The following is a 17,406-nucleotide window of genomic DNA, read 5'->3' on the forward strand; positions in this document are numbered from 1 at the left end:
AAAAATAAATTATCAGTCCATATTGAAATACTAACTTATTAGTACTAGTGCCTTTCACACAAACAGATAGACAGCTCTTCATGTAAAATAAAAAAAGCATATGGTACTTACCACCACCATGAATGGAGGAATCCAGGGGGCTCCCCTAGCGTAATGTTCTTCTCCCATCGGATCTACAACAGGCAGTGAGAGGAATGAAAGGAGAAAGAGAAAGAGAGGGGTTTTGAGATTGTAGATAATATGCGAAACATTTTCCTGTCAGACGTTCTGTAGACTAGTCCCTGACCCAATCCAGATCCCATATATCATCCTGCTTTTTTCCACCACAGCATCACACTATTCCTCACTCCATCCTTCTACAACACCACAGCTCCATGTAGGCACAGAGGAGAAAGTACTGCTTGGAAGCCCCTAAATACAAGTCATATATTTCTGATGGGACATACGTTGAAGTGGTTTTGGTCTGAATAAAAAGGATTCATTGGGCAATTTCATTTTTTATTTATTTAACGAATACAACAGAATTATGGTCAATGTACTTGCACTGCGTGCATATCACCCTCATGTTGTTTAAAACCATGACTTTCTTATTTTCTGTGGAACACAAAAATATGTTTTTTGCCCATACAATGAAAGTCAATGATGTCCAATTGTTGTTTTGGACCCCAATGACTTGGGGTTTGACATTTTTCAAAATTTCTTCTTTTGTGTTCCACAGAAGAGAATGGTGATACGCATGTTAACATGAGGGTGAATTGGGTGATATGCAAACACAATGCAAACATAATTATGACCAATACTATCTGGCACCCACCATGACTTAATTGTTTAATTAAGACACTCCCAACTCAGAAAGTCGGAGCTCAAAGAAAATCCAGAGATTCCCAACTGGTAGTTACAATGTTGATACATGACTTGAAGGCAATGTCATTACTCAGCTTTATCCTGGTCAATCTACCATTGTGGAGACCTACAGCAGGCTTTAGCCTGATGCCATGATCCTAAAAATTAATCATGGCTTCTGTTTTTCCAACACTTCATTCAGTCCTTGGGGCTCACTTTCACTCTCAATCCCTTCTGCTTGTGTGGAAATGACCAGGCCGACTCTCATTAAGGCCATAATCTCAGTGTATTTAAGAAACGCCTTTGTAATAGGTGAGTTGAGGGACCTGAACTGACCGTGGAAAGTGTGAGGAAAGAATTAGCCTATTATAACAATTATATATGGATGATTACACAGGAAAATGTAGTGAGGGGGGAAAAAAGAAAATCCAAGAGGATAGAGAGGATAGGTTTGTTCATTGCAGCCGAAAGTGGATTACCGAAGCAGGTCTGAAGGTTAAGAACACATTATCAGTCAATTTCACCTGACCGGGCTGCCAAACTGCACGATAAACATCTGACCAACTTGCGGCGCATTTGAGAAGTGCTGCACAAAGTCAGGGAAACAATGCTGCAACGCAGCAGAGATGCCGCCAAGTCAACAGGGTGGAAAAAAACAGCCTGGGGTAACAGAGCAATGGGCGGAAATGGCTGTTCACAAACACACTGCAACTAAAAGTCCTGCCGGTCGGCGTAACATAAACAGTTATTACCAGATAATTAATGACGGGTAATTAATAATTTTGCACATGGCTGGTGCACACATACTGGTTCACAGATTCTGAGACAGTAGAAATATGGGGAAAAGCAAACAATTATGTGAATATTTTGTGTTTTAAGACATTTATACAAACAACCAAATTAAATGCATTCTAAAGCTATCGTTGAAATGTGGATAAACAAAAATCCAGAAAAATGTTACTGTGGCAGTACAGCGCAGGCTCACAACATCCTGACCAGTTCAGATGAAACAAGTGGATTCAATTTAGATTTTATAGCATTACAGAAAAGAACAAGCTTGATAGAAAACATGCTTTTGTAAGTGATGCCATATCACCACATTGGGGGGAAAAAAAGTGTATTGCAATGCTTGATGCATTGCACAATTTAAATATATATTGCTTATTGTATGCCTTTAAACACACACACACACACACATATTTATTTTATAATAAGAAAAGTATGCATATTATATACACTCTTGGGCACAAAAAAAAATAAATAAAAGGGCTAACATGCCTCAATTCTAAGCTTTTAATTGTGTGTCTTAACCACAAATTATTGGTCAGGAATTTAGCAAAATGTACGCAAATGCATTACTTAAAAAGCCAATGCTGTCTCAAAAAAACATCAAAGACTGAATTAAGTTTTTGGCAGAATATGAGAAGTTGTATGCGGAGTGATGAATTAAAATGAAATACGAGTTGAATGGTGATGCTCCAGAGCAGTGTTTTCGAAAATCTGAATACATGCATCTCTACCACAGTGAAGTCATTGTGTGGGGAGCCTTTTTAGCTGCAGGCATTGGTGAGCTACTTCACTGTAAAAAGTCATTTAATGGTTTGGAGTACAGGAGAATATTGCAGAACGGTTGGCTTCCCACAAATGAAAAGTTGTTATCTAAAGAGGAATGATCAGATGTTATTTTTCAACAAGACAATGTTCCTGCCCAAAATGCAAAGACAACCGACTAGTGGCTTGAGAACGAGTCCATCAAGCTCATGTTTTGGCCTTGATCAGAGTCCAGATTTGAACCCTATCGTGAATATTTGGTCTCACATTAAACTCAAATGAGCTGGGAGACATTTTTCAACAACTCATAAAACTTTTTGAAGTCATTAACATTGAGTGGAACTGGAACACTGACTCTTCTTTCTGTAAAAAGCTGTCTGCAAGTTGGGGAAGGCTATTGTAAGCTATTATGTGCTAAGAACTTTGTCTGCAGTATTTGTGCAATTCTTGCTAATCTTTTGACCAGTGATTTGTGATTAAAATGGTTAAGACCATTAAAAGACCACTAAATATTTTGCCCTTTTTTGGCTTGGCCCCTTTTTTTTACCAGGAGTGTGTATACATATAACTAAAAATTGTATCCAAGTCATACTAAAGAATTTAAACTCATGTGAAGCCTACATCACATCATAAAAAGCCAAAAATGGCAAAATATTTAAATGGTCTTTTATTGGTCTTAACTAGCCTGGATGCCAGCCGAACTTAGCCCTGCCCACAACATTTGAGGTCGGACAGTTCAGTCTGAACTTGATCCGTTGTGGAGCAACTATCCCCGAACAGGAGCTGTTCGGACCAATCAAATTGTCAGGGAGGGCTTTAGACGATGATGGACAGATGATCAACAGTAACGCAAGCATCCACGTCACCAAAGAGCGCTTGGGTTGAATTTGTTCTAATCCTAAACGGAGAACTTGTTCGTATATGCATTCACCTTTACTATTTCTCTCAAAAATGATGATCGTGTTGGTAAGTAGCCTACTCTGTGTATCCTTAAATTCTTTTTACAACATCGGCAAAGATCGTTTACACTCATCTTCTTCTTCCAGCGTGCGTGCAGACAGGGTTGCCACAACCCGCCTAATTGCTACACAAAACTAGTCCAAAACAAGCCCAATAGCTAAGTGGCATTTGGGGGGTAAAATGTGTGTTTTTTGGCAGGGTTGCCTGCAAAAATTCGCATTCCTGGGTCTAAATATCACATAATTGGGGTCGCTTCAACCCGCGGACAACACTGTGCAGTTGAGTTCTGTTGACATTTGACAACTAACGTTATGCGTTGCTCCATTGCTCTGATTGGTTGTAGGTCTATCCAATTGAGGTCTTTCCTGGTTCGGTTGAAACACGCCCCCCATAATCACAGCCCAACGGAGCAGTATCAGACTCATATTCTGACTAGAATTGAGAATGACAACATCAGGCTAGGTCTTAACCATTTTAAATCACAAAACACTGGTAAAAAAAATGTGCAAGAATTGCACAAATACTGCAGATGTACTCCAAACCTGAGCAATAATATTGTATTGTATAAAATGTGTGTGTGTGTGTGTGTGTGTGTGTGTGTGTGTGTGTACACAAGTTTCACAATACTTTTGAGGTCTATAAGGTCACTAATATAGTTAAACCAGAACACAGACTAGTTAGGTGGCTAAAAAAGCATATAAATTGATCATGCTTCTATTTAAATCCAGTGTTTTGCACAGGTTTCTGCACGTCATGTTTAGGGGTAGGGGTCGGGGTCGGGTTAGGCAATAAAAAAATATCATTAACCTGATAAAAAAAAATGGACGTCTATGAGATGTCCTCATTGAGTATGTGGGAGTGTGTGAGTGTTGTGTCAAATTAAAGTCTTACCTCGGAAAGGAAGGTCTGTGCTGATTTCTGGGCCCCAACATGCAACAAGTACTCGTACACGTATAAAGCTAATCTAGAAGAGAACAAGAAAGAAACATTCGTTATATTCATGGTATGATGTTGAACAGACTTCACTGAGAAGAAATATTAAATATAAATAAACTTATTTCATTCAATAAGAAACGATATCAATACAAATATAGTGGTTATTGACTTTTTAACATAAAGTTTGATGTTAGCAAGTTGCTAACGTACAAATTTTTTAAATGTACACAAGTCAAGTTCCCAGTGCAGATCACTATTTGTGTTGCTGCCTATGTAGAGCATCCCATTAAGGTTCCATAAAGGTTAGCATGCTGCCTAAGGGGACGCTCACACAGAATGCATTTTGTGGTAAAAAATGCGAGACACCAAGTTCTTTTAATTTGAGCGCAGCATTTTCAGAACACCTTGTCATGTATGAGACACTGCAAAAAACACAATGGTCAAACTCGTCCAACTAGTGCATGTTTATATAGAAAAACAATGGAAAAGCAGCGCAGTGGAAAGGTTAAAACAAGTTCTGTGTGTATGGCCCCTTAGAAGGTAGCTGCTTATATAGGCAGCTCGCTAGGTTTTAGAACATAACTATAGACTTTTAGTCCCTGACTGTTGCTGTCACTCTAGTTTGGATGCTGTTCAAAAGTGTCAAAGAAAATCAGTGGCTACAGACAACTCGCTTACAGATTGTTGATTACACAAGTACACATGCACACACAAAACACCCATCAACCACAGCGGCTGCGTATCTGATCTCCAGAGCCCTTTTACACTGTGAAAAGAACGGAAAGATCAGCCAAAGCAAGCATGGCTGGAGTTGTCACGGCAATCTGACGGCACCATCGCGTTTCTTGTGTTTTTGTCATTTTCTGTATCCATTAGGTCTGTTGTTTAGCCGCTTGGGCTAGCAATTACCCAGCTCCCAGTGTACCGCAGGGCTGAAACATACCATCCCTCTGCTCCTATCCTTTCCTTTTCTCTTCCATCAGCCATGAGAGAAAATAGCTCTGCAAAGCTCTCCTGGCAAAATTACATCGAGAAACAGGCACAATTTGGTAGAAACACAGTTTTCGTCTGGATGCGGCACATTTGGGGCAAAAACATTTATTTCCACCATGGGTAAGGCGCTGACACAACAGAGTGGCTATTCCATGTGTTGATGTCCAAATCTGACATTTCAACACAGAGATAACATATTTGCTTATTTTATGTACAATTAAGCACTTCTTAAACAGAAAAGATAACTTAACCCTTAATCGTCCCTTGGGGTCCAGCTGACCCCACTGGACTTTTCCTCCATTTTTTAAAAGTGTTCCCTTCATCTCAGGGCCATGAGACTCGGTGACTTTTCCTAAATAATCCATCTAAACATGCACAAAAAATCTGGGCTTGATTTGGTTGTTCTAAAGGTGTGTAAAAAAAAAATTACCGTTTAAGTCCCTCGGGGTCAGATTGACCCCACATTGAAAATGAATGGGAAAGTGTAAAAAAAAAAGAAAATCACTTTTTTTGTCAAAAATCTTTTACTAAATCCAGTATAAATCTGAAAATTTCCACATTTATATCAAGGTCTGGTCCTAGAGCATAAACACAAAGTAGAACGAACTTTCTATCTCATACACACACACGTACACACACATGTGTGTGACTGCAACAGAGAGTATTTTTATTGAAATTGGCAAATAAAATCAACAAAACTGGCATAAATCTGAAAGATTTTCATACATAAATGAAGTACTAATACTAGAGCACAAATGCAATATGGAACAAGCATGTTCACTCACACGCACACACACACAAACACAAACACAGGTGTCTGGAGCATTTTTTTGGATTTTGGCAATGAATAGGAAAATGTAAAAAATGCTTTTTTTTTCACTTTGTTTGTAAAAAAAAATCAACTAAATCCAGTATAAATCTGAAAATGTCTACATTTATATCAAGATCTGGTCCTAGAGCATAAACACAAAGTGGAACGAACTTTCTGTCTCATACACACACGCACACACAAACACACACACATGTGTGTGACTGCAACAGAGAGCATTTTTATAGAAACTGGCAAATAAAATCAACAAAACTGGCATAAATCTGAAAAAATTCCATACATAAATGAAGGACAAATACTAGAGCACAAATGCAACATGGAACAATCATGAGAAAGAGAGGGAAAAGGGCAAATAAAAGAAAGATGAAAAGGCAGCTTAACTTTTGCATAACTTCCCTATGGACCTCTATTGGATAATGTGGTCATTGCACTCTCTTTCTCTTTAACTATAATTCCTAAAGTTTTTCCACAAACCTACAGATGGCAGTATTCTATCCCTAACACAGAGCAATGTCCAAAAACTATTTATATTTATTTAAAATCATCATTCAAGTGATTTTTTCATTAAAAAATAATTTTTAATGAGCCAATTTATGACATAGTTAGGTATTTGTGCAGCAAATAGGTAAAAAACTACCAAATACCCACAAAAACACAGCATAAATGTATAGTTGAGAAGTAAATAAAAAAAATGATATATAATTTTCCATGTAAAAAAATTATATTTCCTTATGCAATCGCTCTGTAAAGGTTTGGGGTCTATCTGACCCCAAGGGACTCAAACGTAAACCCTACTTGAGGGGCGATTAAGGGTTAATATTAGTGCTGGGCAATCGATTAATCGCATCCCAAAAAAAAGTGTATGTTTATATAATATATGTGTGTGTACTGTGTGTAATTATTGTGTATATATAAATACACACATATTCATGTATATATTTAAGAAATATTTGCATGTATATACTGTATATATATTTTTATATTATAAATATTTTATATATAAATAAAACATTTCTTAAATATATAGATGCATTTGTTTGTATTTACATATACATCATAATTACACACAGTACACACATATATTAAACATGAACTTTTATTTTGGATGTGATTAATCGTGATTAATCGATTGCCCAGCACTACTAAATATCTTTTATAGTTCACACAAAATTGAAAATTCTGCCATCATTTACTCATAGGGGCAGTCATGGCCTAATGATTAGAAAGTCAGACAGGTAACCCGAAGGTTGCAGGTTCGACTCTCAATACTGGCAGGAAATGACTGAGGTGCCCTTGAGCAAGGCACCAAAACCCCAATCAGCACAGCAAAATGGCTGCCCAATTCTCTGTGTGTGTGTGTGTGTGTGTGTGTGTGCATGCGCGTCCATGGTTTGCAGTGTTTGCAGTGTTTGCAGTGTGTGCAGTGTGTGTGTGGTGTGTGTGTGTGTGTGTGTGTGTGTGTGTGTGTGTGTGTGTGTGTGTGTGTGTGTGTGTGTGTGTGTTTGTGTGTGTGTGTGCACGCATGTTCACTACTCACAACTCCTAATGTGTGTGCATTATCTTGGATTGGTTAGATGCAGAGTACAAATTCTGAGTATGGGTTACCTTCACATGTCACTTTCACTCACGTTCCATTTGTCCATACAACGAAAATCAATGGGATCCAGTGTGTTTTGTATGAATAAAAACCACTGAAACAATCTTCAAAATATATTATTTTATGTAGGGTTGGGCATCGTTTTGATTTGAACGATTCTGATTCCGATTCCGATTCTTAGTTTCGATTCCGGTTCTTTTCGATTCTCGATTCCGATTCTTTGAGGGGTGGAGTCACAACATGTCACAGGCTCATTTCACAGAGGAAAATTGTATTTTGATTCAATAATGAGTTTTAGTTTTGGGACTTTCTCCGCTGGCATTTTCACTTGCTTTGCTGCAAAGGTGAATGGAGTTTCACATGAGTCCCGGTTTAGCAATAGCATTAACAACAGTCATATTAGGACTGCTACTAGCGTGGGCAATTTGCGTATAGCTACATTTATCTACGAGGGGGAAAAATAATTTCAGTAACGTTGTTGTTCACCACAATTCGCAATTTGGTCAAGGGCTTTGTTATTACACTACCTGATTATGACGAGGTGGGATAATGTTAGTTCACCCTGAAATGAAAATAAAGCCATCTTTTACTCACCCAGCTGTTGTTCAAATGCGCGTGTTCATGTGTGTGCGCACTCCAAGCCGCAGTAGCCTCGTGCAATATTGTCATGACAACCGGTACACAATATTCACTTAAGGAGGTTATATTATTAGTATTATTTCTTATCATATACGTTATAGAAAAGACGAGAATCGCGTTTTTTTCTATTGAGCTTGATTTCTCCAAATGGTGCGTGTGTGTGTGTGTGCTTATCCTGGGTGCAATGACAACAGTGCGAGTTATTATAGTAGGCATGAGCGCCGGCGACTGCTGACGGCTCTGTACACAGAGGAGCGCGCTCAGAATAACGGCTGAGCTCAGTGTTTTTACTGAATAATACGGTTTCTTTCTCGCAAAACCTTATAGTGTGCCCCCTGAACACTTTCCATATGGCGCGCGTCTCCCTGTATCGTTGCGTGATACATTTGTTTATTTTTTGTAATGTTTTAGCTGATCGCCATTCACTGCCATTCCATAATAGGAAGGAGCGCGTGCAGGAACAGTATTTTAAATGTCATAGGACATAGGGCACTGGGACAACATCAGGGTAAGTAAAAGAAGGCTTTATTTTCATTTCAGGGTGAACTATCCCTTTAGTAACGTTGGTTAGCGCAGGGTTGCCCTAGGAGGACAGACCTGCGCAGCATTTTAAACACGCTACACTCGTTAATTTATACACCACATATTTGTAGTGCATCCTCCCGTGCACGAAATAAGTTTGTGATATGTGTTGCACTGTGCCGACCCAGGCTTTTTTTTTAAAAGTGAAATAAAGCCACACTTTTGAGCGCCGATTACCGTGCTCCATGGCTGCAACAGAACAAACGGGCGTGGCAAGCACTTCCGAAAACTTGCGCGTTTGGAACCGATGATCGGAATCGAAAACAAAATTTCTAAACGATTCCAATGGCATCGTTATTTTTTAAACGGTTCCAAGTTGGAACCGGTTCTCGATGCCCAACCCTAATTTTATGTTCCACAAAAGAAAAGAAAAAAGTCTGGTTTTGGAATGATTAATTATATTTTTGACTAAACTATCCCTTGAATTTCTTTTTACCCTTTTCCACTTAAACGAATAGATACAGTGAGACTTAGAGCAGGACATGGGAAACAGAAAACGTTGAATTTGAACTTGTGCCACCCACATGAGCACCACGGCTCAATGTTTTGGAGCATGTATAATGTATTAACCAATATTTAAGAAAATAGCAATCTTGTTATGATTATTATTTCTAACTAAAACTATTAAAAACATGTTTCAGTTGAAATAAAGCTGAAATATTAATATTAAAAATATATAAATATTATATGGAAGCTTAAACTAAACAAAAATAAGAAACATTACCTTGGCAAATAACTAAAATAAGTTTAAGTTGAAACACAAAAATGACTAACTGGGAATTAATAAAAGCTAAAACTAAAATAAAAAAATCAATTAAACTGAAAAGAAATATTATAAAATTAATACAAATTAAACAATCGAAAACAATAACTCAAAAATAAAATCAAATTTAATAATATTAACAAAAACTAATATATATTAAAAAAATAAAAATAAATATATATATATATATATATATATATATATATATATATATATATAATAATAACATGGAGCGGGAGAGTTCTCTGTAACACGCATCCTCCAACACAGTGGGCAGAAGTGTGTATTTGTGTGGGAGCAGGAAGCTTTCCCAGGCATCAGCGAGGAGGTGAATGAGTCAGTGGAAGGAGGCATCCAGGGTGGCAGGCTCATAAATAGCTGAGGAGAGCTCCCTCTGATCAGCCAGTCAATGACTGTGATAAAGTTGGATATGAAAGACAGGGAGGAGATCCAGCGCTCCATCACAGCACAAACACTGGCGCGGGAGAGTGACCAGAATGACAATGCCTCCTACCGAGAGATAGTGGTGGTGGGGGGGGAGGGGGCCATAAAACTGTAGATGAGAGGTTCAAACAAAGTCCATCTAATGGTCCTATTGCCACAAAGGATCTACGGAACTAACAAGCCAGCCATCTACTTTAAAATTAAGCAACACTCTTCAGTTCATGTGATAGGCAAAACAAACAGAAGTAGGTGTGGGCGATGTGACAAAAAATATAATTTCACAGTTTTTCATATCAAGATTTTTTTTTCCATGTTGGTTTTTCAGACTATTTAGCAAGATACTGAGCATTACAGTCTAATTAAATTCCCTTTTAAAAATATAGCCCAGTATTGTGATCAGAGCTCTGAACCGGTTCAAGGAACGAAAACGAAAACCGGAAACGAACGAAATTAAGAGGAACAAAAACGAAAACGAAATCAAAATCAATTTGAATCGTTCTGAACAGTAACGTTAATTTGAAATGGCCATTAACCGGTTAATAACGTTATTTTATCGTTCTTTTAATATTTTAATTTGGCAGTGACCAATAATGAATAAAGTAGTACAGCATGTGACGTTGACGGATCAAGCGTGAGTGAAATGCCCGCGCAGCAGTCATCTGTGAATCTACCGGTACGCAAGTCAGTGCAGAGCGCGCATTTTCATGCCTCAAGTACATTTCTTTCCCCGCTGAGGTCTACAATGAATGCGCAGGCATTGGAGGACATTCTTTTCGAACGTTTAAATAAGCAGTACGGACTTTCAGCTCAAATAGACTGATTTAGGCTAGTTTATGGATTCCGTTTAAGCCTATCCAAGTAGGTTACTAGCATCTATCAAACATTTTTCCTATAGTCTTTCAGATTGCCAATACAGGACAGGTCAATGTTTTCTATATAGACGGTTGATGTTTCGTATTAAATGGTATGTTATATTGCATTAAATGATCAAGCTTTATTAGCTGACTGAATTTGATTATGTGATGCAAGGACGTGTTGCGCAGTGTTTGCTTTGAAATTAGCAGTTGACGGTGCATTAAAAGAGCAATGGTTATCCAGTTTATTTATTCTTTATTCATCCAATTTTTAAAACAAGTCGTGTTGAAAAAAAGTTATGTACAAAGAATGATATCACTCTTCTGAAAAGAATTAGGCATAAGAGGGCCACTTTCGATTGTCTAATGCTCCATTAAAACAGGTCCGCTGTTTATGCTTTGTAATTAATGCATGTATTTCTGTTGTGGTTTTAAAAATGTTATGAAATAAATATTCAAGTTTAATTACCATGCGTATTATTTAGGGCTGAACGATTAATTGCATTTGCGATAATATCGCGATATGATAAAACACGATTTCCTAACCGCAAAGGCTGCGATTACAGTCTGGTCACGTGACACGCGAGAGTAAAGTTTGCAGAAGAAGCAACTTGGCACATTACACATGCCTGGCCTAAAAGGGGAAAAAAACTGTTTGTGTTTGATCTATCTAATATTGTGTTGTTCATACTATAGGCTACAATAGAGGTGGGAGAAAAGATTCTTCTCCAATGATTCTGGATCGATTCTAAGCTTAGATTTGAACTGCAGGTGCGCGGTGGCGCTGCGTGTGTTTTAGAAACACCCGTATTCTGATTGCTTCCATTATCTCTCTCTTTCTCTCTCTCTCACACACACACACACACACACACACACAATCACACACGAACCATAAAATAATATTTCATAACGTCCGGAACGGTTGACGGCGCGAATCGCAATGACATTCGCAGGCTTCTTTGCACAGGATAAGCGCTGTGAGAAACTTAGCTTTGATGTCACGCTTACAGTGTGTTCTCGCCTGCCGGTATTTTCCTTACAAACGCTCAACGAAGGCTTCATTCATGTCGTTAGGAATGCAGTGTGCTTGTATAATAAAAAATAAGTAACTCACTTACAGAAGGTTTTCCATTTCAAATGCTCACGCGGCGATTTGTGAAGAGTGCTCGCGAGCACGCGTCTGTGTGAGTTTCAAAATGCTTTTATGACGCAAAATTAATGTAAACACCGTCAGTAATGTCTTAATGAATTATTATATTTCAAAATGCAGGTCTCCCGCTGTCTATGATGATGTCATGATTAATAATCAAACAACAGTAAAGCTGAGAAAGAGAAAAATCACTCACAGTTCAGACACTCTTAAATACTGAAAGCAATCTTTGTTCATTGCTTGTAATATGTTTTTTGTTCCTCTTTATGATTTACTAGCTTATGTTTTGCAGCTATATTAGTTTATATATTTAAAATTATTAACATGCAATTGTTTTAATTAAAATGTTATAATGTCCTAGTTATTTTAAAAAGCTTATAATTACATATATCATAATAAAAAACCTTTTAAGTTTTTATTAAATTAATAAGATTAATTCATAAGGAAAAAGTTCAAGAATTGTTTTGGAATCGGATCGTGACTCCCAGAATCGGAATCGAATCGTGAGGTACCAATTAAAGATTTCCACCATTACTATACAATGATGTATTGTTGAATAATACAGAAGATAAAGAGTTTAAAAAATAATCGCATATTAAATCGCAATCGCAATATTGGTAAAAAAAAAAAAACGCAATTCGATTTTTTTCAAATCAAACCGTTTTCGGAATTGTAATGTTTATTGAGGAACGCAAAAACGGAAACGCTATAATATCGATTCTGCTCGGAGTGAACCGATTTATATTTTTTTCCGTTTTTAAGCCCTGGTTGTGATACAGCGCACTTTCTATAAATCACAATCACATCACATTTAGCAATGCAGCAGTAGGGTTACTCTCACGTGACATTACAGTACTTTGGATATGCAAATATTGGATTCATGCATTAGGTCTTAAAGTGACAGCAGCCTAATATCCCTTCTGCTCACTGGCCTGGTTTCACAGACAGGGCTTAGACTAAGCAAGGATTAGGCTTTAGTTCAATTAGGGCATTTAAGTAACTTTTATAAACATGTCCTAGAAAAAAACATTACTGATGTGCATCTTGAGACAAAACAATGGCACTGACATATTTTAAGATATTTCAGTTCAAGATTCATTCAGTTAAAACTGCTCAAACATGCATTTTAGTCTAAGACTAGCTTAAAGTGTTTGGCTAGTTCACCCAAAAATGAAAATTAGCCCATGATTTACTCGCCCTCAAATCATCCGAGGTGTATATATGACATTCTTTTTTCAGACGAATAAAATCTGAGTTATGTTCAAAAAGTCCTGGCTAATCCAAGCATTATAATGGCAGTGAATGGTTGTGTTGTTTTTGAAGTCCATAAAAGTGCATTTTCTAGCTAAAAAAGGGTCTAGCTAGCCTCTGTTTTGTTTGATAACACTTCGAACGTCAACAAGAAGTTACTCCACCCAGGATCGCTAAGAGCACCTTTAATTAAGGCCTTCTGAAGTGAAGTGGCGCATTTGTGTAAGAAAAATATCCATATTTAAAACTTTATAGACTAAAATAACTAACTTCCGGAATATTGCCGTACGCATCGATTTACGGCGAAAGAGTAACCCTTGACACATGCGTATTGATGAACGCAGAAATGCAGAGGATAGAGCAAAACAAAACACCGGTCACGAGAATTTTTAAAGAGAAACGGCGGAGGATTTCGATATAAGAGAAGAGGGGATTGAGTTTGTTGCCCAGCCCTATCCGCGAGAGGCGTCAAAGCTTGCGATGCTTCGAATTGCGTATGGCTTTTCTGCCGGAAGTTAGTTATTTTAGTCTATACAGTTTTAAATATTGATATTTTTCTAACACAAACGCGCCACTTCACTTCAGAAGGACTTTCTGTGTGGAGCAGTTATATGATGGATAGATGCACTTTTATGAACTTCATAAACAAGGCAACAATTCACTCCCATTATAATGCTTGGATTAGCCAGGACTTTTTTAAATATAACTCTGATTTTATTCGTCGGAAAGAAGAATGTCATATACACCTAGGATGACTTGAGGGTGAGTAAATCATATAGACAGTAAAAGAAATGGACAGAGCGACCCCATAGACTTCAAGGAGAAAAAGTGAAGTCAAGTAGAAGCACTCACTTCATGATGGCAGAGCGTACTGCGCAGACTCAGACTGAGCAACCTGTCTGACAGTGGCAAGTCTTCTAATAGCTGTGCAAAGTGAAATCTGAATCACGTTGTTGAAATATTTTGTCCCGTTGCTTTTGGCTCTCTATGGGCTTCTCCACATGCTTCTCCCTTAACTTTATCAGACTTTATGCCTCCACATCCGTCTATACGGTAATTTCTCTACTGCGCGCCGAGAGTCGTGTGGTTATGACGCAATCGTTAGCCTATTTTTTACAAAAACTGCTTCTACAGGTCGATAGTGTAAGCTACAAGGTAATGGAGCCTTTTATACATTGTCGTGTTTCTTTAGAAATAAACAATGGACAAATGGAGTCTTTAAACGCCTCAGATGTAAAGTTATTCGCTGTCAAAGTGAGACCAAAATGAATGGGAGTCAATGGGATGCTAACAGCAGGTGATGGCTTGGTTAGCAATGGCTGCCCCTATGGAAGGTACGCTTTCCGGGTGCTGGATTACCCCCTTGGTAAATCAAGGGCTAATTTTCCTTTTTGGGTGAACTAACCCTTTAAACCTTGTCTGTGAAACCGGGGGTCTGTGTCATTATTGTTAAACAAACAACAAAAGACAAAAACACTCACTGCTCTTGACTGAAAAACTTTTTTTTTTTTTACATTTGTTTATTCAATTTCTTACTTGAATGCTACAGTAAATACGCCTACTGTAGCTGAAAAAAATTAAGCACTGTATAATTCATTTGCATCTTATTGTATTTGTCCTTTTATTTGTAATTCACATCTTTGTTCCTATTTTTAATAACAGATAAAATAATAAGCTTTTGGCATATTGGTCATTGGGGCTAAATGGTCAAAATGTTCTCCTTTTTTGTTGTTTACTTGTAAGGCTAAAAATAGTTTGGCTGTACTGCTCAGTGACTTTCAAAATAGTCAATCCAACATGAAAAAGAATCGTGATAAGATTGTGGATCCTGCTTGAAAAAAATCGTGATGCGTTTCTTCCATATCGCACATTACTATGACAAGAAATCCAGTAACTATGGGGGGGGAAAAGGCAAAATCAAACTGCTTCAAAGAAATTGCCTCTACATTTTTTGATTTTTGAATCATGGCATAATTATTTAGCTAAAGCCATTTCAATGAATATCACTATACATTTCAAGTCCATGTCTTAATTTGAACGGCACCCATGACACTCATTCAAACTCGGCTAAAGACCTTAGTCAGGAAAAATGCCATATTTAATTTGACATGAATGAAAACAAGGTTGTTAAGGACAGTCTGTTCAGATATACAATCTATACAATAGCGTCACATCTCACAACCTCCTCTAACTTCCAAGATTAAGCCTTAGGCCTTTGAGACAAAACAATGGCACATATTTTAAGATATGTCAGTGCAAGTTGCTTTCACTTAAAACAGCTCAAACATGCATTTTAGTCTGGAACTAGACTTAAGCGTTGTCCGTAAAACCGGGGTAAGGTGACCCAAATGAACTTAAATTACAAGAAAGCATATTGACCTCTGAAAACAGTTGTGCGTCATAATATCCAGATATTTATGAAAATATGAAAAACTACAAGAGTCTCATCATTTGGGGCAAAACACTGGATTTATGTTACATGTCTCTGACTGACTTACTTGAGAGCAATTTAGTCAAGACAACTGTTCCACTTTACAATTTGCTAGTCACTTAGCTTACTACCTCTCTTACCATAAGTAATAATTTAGGAACACCAAATGGGTTCGACCTCTGGGCTTCAAGAAAACATCTAGCAGCTGCCATCTGCTCAAGTATGAGGGAGCACGAGACGATCTGGATCAAACTGTGGAATCCCAGGTGTGGGCTGATAAAAATTTCATGGCAGCGAGGCCCATGTGATCTGGGTGAAGGAGGGTACTGTGAGCTTTGGTACAGGGTACCAGCACCTGGCCCTGATGCATTATTGAACACCATTTATTCAATTGCGCCTTCAAGGAGCACCTTGCGTAGAGTTGTCAGGAACATTGAGTGCAAGAGCCAAGAACGGGACCTGTGGATTCAGAAGGTCCCGTTTAAAAGACCAAACACTTAAAGACATCACAGAGGGATGGGAAAAGGGAATAACAGCTGATGGGACACAACCCAGAGGTGCGGGCAAGAAAAAACGTCTGGCCTTGCTGAGAGAGCAGGCACTACAAGCAATGCTGGGATGCGGCCAAAATAAATTAGATCAAGTTCATTAGATAAGTTAATCACAGCAAATTCAAGTACATTCTTCTTACTAACAACCTTAATACAGATCTATGTTTTATATTGAAGCAAAAGTAGTATTTAAACATTAATATATTTTTTTTTTGTAGATTATGCTCAAGTTAACTATCAAAAATCAAGAAAACTTTTATAAAACAAGAAAATGCTTATTTTTACATTTTCGGAAGAAAATCTGAACGATGTATGCACCTGCAAAACTCGCTCTCACAAAGCACAAATGTGTTGTGGATGGTTTTTAGGATGTTGCAATGCGGTTGTAAAGGTGTTATGAATGTTTTTAGCATGTTGTATTGCGGTTTCTAGGGTGTTCTGAAGGTTTTTAGCTTGTTGCAATGTGGATCCTAAGATGATTTATATGTTTTTCCAACAAACAAACAAAAACTATGCATCTATGCTGTTGCTCGGGTGTTATGGGTGGTTGCCTGGGCATTTCTACGTGGTTAAGTTAAAAGGATACATTTCACCCAAAAATGACAGTTCTTTCATCATTGACTTGCACTGCTTGTAAAGGGTTAGTTCACCCAAAAATGAAATTTCTGTTTCATTACTCACCCTCATAAAATCGGAGAGCTCTCTGACACCTCCATAGACTGCAAAATAATTGTCAAGGCCCAGAAAGGTAGTAAAGACTTGTTAAAATAGTCCATGTGACTCGAGTGGTCCAACCTTAATGTTATGAAGTGACGAGAATATCTTTTGTGCGCAAAAACAAACAAAAATAGTGACTTTATTCAACAATCTCTTCTCTTCCGTGTCAGTCTCCTACGCAATCTACGTAAGCAACACGTGCTCGGCCAATAGTGAGCCGGCATTTTGCCATAAAACCCGGAAGCGCAGTACTTTGTGAATAGCACAACAAAGTGAATAGCGTAAGAGAGTGACAGGGGAGAGAAGAAATTGTTA

At 37.8% G+C, this 17,406-nt stretch overlaps 1 protein-coding gene across 5 annotated transcripts in view; it reads right to left on the bottom strand.

The window, feature by feature from the left end:
• The window catches only part of LOC307127536 (single-stranded DNA-binding protein 2), a 101,236-nt gene that overhangs the window by 72,109 nt on the left and 11,721 nt on the right, over positions 1-17,406 (bottom strand). For all 5 annotated transcript variants that reach the window (XM_079818806.1, XM_079818807.1, XM_079818804.1 and 2 more), the window contains exons 2-3: positions 4,246-4,318; positions 112-173 (exon numbers count right to left, since the gene is read on the bottom strand). In XM_079818806.1, coding sequence (XP_079674932.1) covers positions 112-173; positions 4,246-4,318 — 135 coding nt within the window. The remainder of the gene's footprint in view (positions 1-111; positions 174-4,245; positions 4,319-17,406) is intronic.

This window comes from Gobio gobio, assembly GCF_949357685.1.
Source record: "Gobio gobio genome assembly, chromosome: 6".
Classification (NCBI taxonomy): Eukaryota; Metazoa; Chordata; class Actinopteri; order Cypriniformes; family Gobionidae; genus Gobio; species Gobio gobio.